Here is a 6,000-nt window from a genome sequence, read left to right on the forward strand (position 1 = left end):
GGAGCTGAAGCACAGGAGGTACCCCTGCTGGGAGCCAGAAAAACTCCCTGAGAGAGCCCCACTGGGTGAGAGCCTAGATGCCGCTGGCAGTCACATTGCAGGAAGAAAAAAGGCACACTGGAGCGAGGAAGGGGAGCGCTTCCTCTGTGCGCCTTGCAGTGTCCCCCTAGCACCCTCTACTGTCTCTCTGGTAAAGGACAAGTGTTGACAAGGTCCAACTGCAGTATTACAAAGCAGGGCAAGGAAGGGTGAATTTGGAGTTGAAAGCAACAAATTGATCGCAGGAACACCTACTCCATGGCAGGCCCTGTGCTTGCATTTCTATCAAGAATCTAGTATAATCTCAAGCATAATTCCTTGAAATAGATAATAGAATTCCCATTTTAATGTTAAGAAGGTACTGAAAGCTAGAAGTAACCTGAGAAGGACATGCAGCTAACATACGTGGCTGGGCTGGTGTTTTGACTGCTGTGTGTGTGATTCTAGAGTCCAGTCTCCTACCGCAAGCTAACAGTGCCTCTCTCCATAAAGGGTGAAGGGCAGTGAGATCCTGCTCTCCTCCCTTCAACCCTCCTCCTCCATGAACTCACATAAACCTTCCCAGCATTGCTTCTTGGGCTCTCCTCCTGAGAGAGACCGACAGTGTGACAGACGCCCTGGGGTTGCTCTAAGGCAGTGATTCCCAAACCAGGATCACTGGAAGAGCTTGGTGAAAATAGAGGCTCCTGGGCCTTCTCTGTAGGTACCAATTTAATAGATTGGCAGAGGGAGCTGAAATCTGCATTTAACAAACTCCCCAGAAATCCCGATGCTCCAAGAAAGGAGCATCAACCTCTCCACTGGGCTGGAAGTGGCAAGTGAGAAGCTGCCTGGCCTTCTTCTCTGGGGGGAAGGGGACTTCACGCTAACAAGCTCCTCTCAGCCCCAGCACCCCGCGGAAAGGTCAATATTGATACCTGGCTTCTGAAATGAAAATCAAATAGGACACATGGATCTGCTTCATGGGTGATGAAGTCGTAATGGCTCTTACAGAGGCTGAATTGATTCCTATCTGTCAGCTGGAAAATTGGAAGATGGGCTCCAGGCCTCCTGGCCCCCTGGCCTGGCAGTCCTTTAGGCGTATTTTCTGGACAGGAGGTATTTCTGAGCTAGAGCTTGCCAGGCAATCCCATCTGGTGCAGGAATAAGAGCCACCAGCTTTTGAGCACCTACCATGTGCCAGGAACTATGCTCCAATCCTTAAACACGCCTGCAAGGGTTAATACCACAACTAGGAGACAGGAAACTGGGGGTCTGCCCAAGGCCACACAGATACAGGGGCGGAGCTGAAATTCAGGCACGTGTGGGTCTTACTCCAAAGCTTACTCCATGGCCTTGGGAGGGGGACCAGCTCCTGGTTCAGACCCCCTGCTGGGGGAGAGCCAGGCTCCAGGAGGCCTGGGGGCCACGTGCTCATGGTCAAGTAGTTAACATCTTCCCTTTGGTGGGGGTTTTAACATCTATAAACCAACTCAGGAAGCGTATATCAGATGCTATTATCTAGGTCCTTCAGAGAGGAGCTAAAGCAGAGGATATAGGCGAGGAGTCTGTCCTGGTGAGGGGTCTGTCCCAGAAAGGCCTCACAGGGTCAGTGACATAAACCCATAGAACTATAACACCGAGAATGAACCCTAACATAAACTGTGGGCTCTGGGTGATAACGACATGCCAGTGTAGTTCTTTGATCGTAGCATATGTACTACTCTGGTGGGGGGATGCCTCCCACCAGGGGGCAGGGGGCAGGGGTGGGGGGGCACGGGGCATATGGGAACTCCCTATACTTTCCCCTCAGTCTTTCTCTGGACCTAGAATTGCTCTACAAACTAGTCTATTTAAAAGAGAAAAAAACCTACTGCCTCTTTATTTATTTATTTGGCTGCGCCGGGTCTTCGTTGCGGCGTGCGGGATCTTTAGTTGCAACATGCGGGATCTTTAGTTGTGGCATGTGGGATCTTTAGTTGCGGCATGCGGGATCTTTAGTTGCGGCATGTGGGATCTTTAGTTGCGGCATGTGGGATCTATTTCCCTGACCAGGGATTGAACCGGGGCCCCTGCATTGGAAGCACGGAGTCTTAGCCACTGGACCACAGGGAAGTCCCCCAAATTACTGCCTCTTAATGTGGTTGTGAGATTGTTAAGTAAGTTATAAAAGGGCCTAGCCCAGGATTTGGCAGGCATCAGGGTCCCTGGCAGCTGAATGAGGGGAGGTATCACCCCGTAAGCTCAGTGTAGACCCAGGAGGACCCTGACAGGGGAAGAAAAGCAGTGCTCCTCTCTGCCACCTCTCCCCCTCAGGGAGCCCTCTGGGGGCGTGGGGACAGGTGTAAGAATTAAGGACCAGACTGAACCAAGTGTTAATAAACCAGAAGACAGGACAGCAAATATGGCCCAGGGCTGGATATGATAACAGGCCCAGGTCTAGGATTTGTAAGATCAGTCCCTCCCTCTCTCCCTCTCACCACATAAACCTCATAGCGAACAGAAGGAACCAGAAGGGACTGGCTATTTGGAAAAAACATAAATCTGGCGGGCCATTCCCCTGCTCTGAAGCCCGTACTTGCTCCCCAGTACCCTCACCTGGCACACAGGCCTTCCCTCCACTTCCTCTGCTCTACGGCCACTCTGGGTACCATTCAGTGGAATAGAAAAGAGAACGGGTGGGTGTCCAGAGACCCAAATTTTAGACCCAACTGTGTGGTAGCTGTGTGACCTTGGGAGCACCTCTCCTCCTCTCCGTGCCTCAGTTTCCCCAGACTGGATTCTTTCCTTCCTCCTTTCACTGAATACAGTACTGAGTGCCCACTATGAGCATGACAACCTCTAAGGTCCTTCCTGTTGTGATATTATGTCTTATTCAGTGTAGTTCAAATGCACTGGGAGAGATATAAAACACACACAAAGTGTAAAAATGAAAATGAAGAAGTCTCCATAATCATGGTTCCCAGAGATGTGCATTTCCTTCCAGGCTCTGCCTTTTGAATCCCCATTTCTGTGCCCACCTTTGTGGGAATGGAACACTTGTTTGCAAAGTGCTTAGATAACTTCAAAGATTGCAGGGCTGTGACTTTGCCCTCAGTATCTGATCCAGGATAAAAGTGGTTGCCTCTGGACCAAAGAGCTTGATTCTCTTTGAGTCCCCCTCCATGGTCACACCTGTCCTCCCTGTCAATCCCCCTCCCCTATGAGACGATCTAGAGCTTCTCTGGGGGGAAGCACGTGATGCTCAAACAAGCATGAGATCGGCTCTAAACAGGGTTCCAATTCTAGCTCCAACGTTTACTTGCTGTGTGACCTTGGGGAGTTACTTAACATCTCTGAACCTTGTTGTCCTCTATCTGTTTGGTGGAGGAAGTAAATTCCTACCTGAACAGGTGTTGTAAGGTAAGCAAAATGACACAGGTAATGTTTCTGGTCACATAAATAGCAGTACCACTTTATTTAATATGAGCTATTAGGTATCTTGTCCTCACATGAGAGAATCCATGTAACGCATTAGGACAGTCAGTGCCTTGGTAAGAACTCCACAAGCTATTTCTCTCACCCTCTTCAGTCAGTTTCATTTTCCTCCCTGTGACTGCCAGGTGGCAGCATGGGGCCATGGAACAGAGCCCTCTTATAATGTGAGTGCTGTCAGGGATCCTTGAGTGACAATAACCACAGACTATTTATTGAGCTCTTACCATGCTGGGTGCATGAGGGCACCTCATAAACACCTTCCTTTAACCCTTGTAAGTTCATATGGGGGGAGGTTCAGTCACCTGCCTCGTGCAGGGGAGGAATGATGGGCTCAGGCAGGAGGATCCATAATGGAGCAGAGCCTATAATCAAAAGCTCCCCTGCACGCAGCCCGGGCACCTGCCCGCTGCACTTGGCAGCCTGGTGGGTTGCAGGAGCCTCACCAGGTGGATGAGGACAGTGGGGCCCAAGGAGGGGAGAAGGGACCGGAAGCCAGGGCCCTGACCCCAAGCAGGTACGCTTTCCTGCAGGACCCAGTCTCCAGGGAGGATCCCCTCGGCCAAGGCCCCCTCTGCCGTGAGGCTCTGCCTGGGGCACTCTGGGGGGTGCTGGGAACCCCAGGAAAGCAAGCACATGATGTCCTCCTGTCTGATCCTGCTCATCCAACAGGACCTCTTCCGATCCTCAAGTAATCTTCACCTCCAAGAGCCACGGTGATTTGTGGAAAACTTCCTCCAAATCCCCAGCTAATCCTCCTTTGGCTGAACCCTTCAGTGATCGCATTTGCGGCTGGTGGCCTCTAATCCCTCCGGCCCCAAGTATTCCTGGGAAAGCACATGTGCAGACCTGTGGCATGCTGGGGCCTGGTGCCCAGTGAGTCTGAGCTGGGCACACCGGGGACCTCCAGCTTGTCCCTCAGAGTCAACCTCCTTTTCTCCCTCCCGCGAGTCTCACTGGCGGCAGGTCAGGGAGAAGCCCGGGTCTGTGCCTGGCGGTGCCTGGACAGGGCAGCTGGCGACAGCCGAGAAGCTGGGGCCGCCACCCTCTACACCGCATGATTCTCAGAGGGATGCTCTTGTTTGAAGTTAGGGCCTCAGTTTCTTCCTCTCAAAAATGGGGATAAAAATAGTCTTTAGGGATGCTTATGAGGATGTACGAAGGTAACATATTTAATGAGCCTAAGGCAGAGGCTGGAACCTAACCAGCCATCAGAGCTGGGCAGCTGTGGTTAACCTAGAGTGTCTCCCTGCCATCCCCACCCCTCGGTAACGACCTCAGCCCTCCTCTCTCTCCCACCTCTGGAGGCACCGACACCTGCACAGCAGCTCCTCACACAGGCTGCGTGGTGCAATGGCGGGAGAGCCACTGTGGGCTGTGCGGGGTCTGGGGCTGCCAGTAGGGCCACGGTTCTGGTGCTGGGGAGAGGCCGAGGACCTGCAGCTCCGAGGTGTACCCAATGCAGGAGAGATGCCTGGTGTGGCCACCGTCAGTTGCGGGGCTCAAGCTCTTGAGAGATGAAAGAGTGCAGGGCCAGGGAGGCAGGCAGGCTGGGGTGGGGCAGCCCCGCATCCCTGGCAGGGATGGACCAGCCCAGCTGGACAGACAGGGTGATCCCAGGTGCTGCCCAGGCAGGCAGAGTTTACAGAGAGATGCTACAGGGGGCAGCTCCATGAGCCGGGATAAACGACTGGATCTTTGAGGCACAGTATTTTTATAACCCACAAGTCAGCGGGGGGCCCTGCCCCTAAGGAGGGCTGACTCAAACTCCCCTGCGGAGGTTCAGCTCCCTCCTGGAGCCCCCGTCCTGACCCCCTGCCTCTGCACTTTCCATCTCCACTCTGGGCTCACAGCTGTGCCCTTATCTCCCCCCAGGTGTGGGCCTCTTTATGGATTCCTGTTACCTTTCCCTCTGTCCATGCAATACTGAAAAAAAGCAGTAAAAACTAAACTCCCTCACACTCTTCAGGATAGAGGGCTCCAGACTTTTCCTGGGGTCCTGCCTGTTTAACCCAAAGCACAAAAGCTCGCCCTTGGCCAGAAGCCAGCTGCCTCCTGCCAGGGAGACCCCTGCCCACCCTAGTCCAGCTACTTTTGTGGTGTTAGCTTCCACTGTGGCCCAGAGGCTGGAGCCGGAGCCGCCATGTGCTGGCAGCCTGTGTGTTAGAACAGAGGCCATGGCTTGTATTCTGAGGAGTGTGTCTTACTGAAGGTGTCTGAAATCTAGCTCCTCTCTCAGCCTAGAAGTCATCACCCCTCTGTTCACTGGAGTTCCTCCAAGGAGCCTGGCATATAAGGAGGCAAGGAATAAAATATGGGGTCTTTATTCCTACAATTAAAATACATGGCATTCAATCAATACTTTGCTAACTTTTAACATAACAGAAACACTTTGCTCATCATCAAACCTCATGCAGAACCCCAGTACAGGTAAAATAGTGAAGACAGATGGCTTGGCTGGATCTGGAGGAGACATGAGGGCTCAATCCTACCCCTCCCCCCACCCTC

The 6,000-nt window shown here is 52.7% G+C and overlaps 1 protein-coding gene across 1 annotated transcript in view; it reads left to right on the top strand.

Moving 5' to 3' along the window:
• Positions 1 to 5,013, top strand: part of CAPN13 (calpain 13) — a 79,717-nt gene extending 74,704 nt beyond the window's left edge. Inside the window, 3 exon segments of the mRNA XM_089922497.1 lie at positions 3,930 to 4,009; positions 4,165 to 4,368; positions 4,800 to 5,013. Of these exon segments, the coding sequence (XP_089778623.1) occupies positions 3,930 to 4,009; positions 4,165 to 4,368; positions 4,800 to 5,013 (498 nt within the window).
• The last annotated feature ends 987 nt before the right edge of the window (positions 5,014 to 6,000 follow it).

The sequence above is a fragment of the Delphinapterus leucas genome, chromosome 13 (assembly GCF_059928025.1).
Source record: "Delphinapterus leucas isolate spDelLeu-1000000601 "Yukka" chromosome 13, BTC_Dleu_Yukka2, whole genome shotgun sequence".
Taxonomy (NCBI): Eukaryota; Metazoa; Chordata; class Mammalia; order Artiodactyla; family Monodontidae; genus Delphinapterus; species Delphinapterus leucas.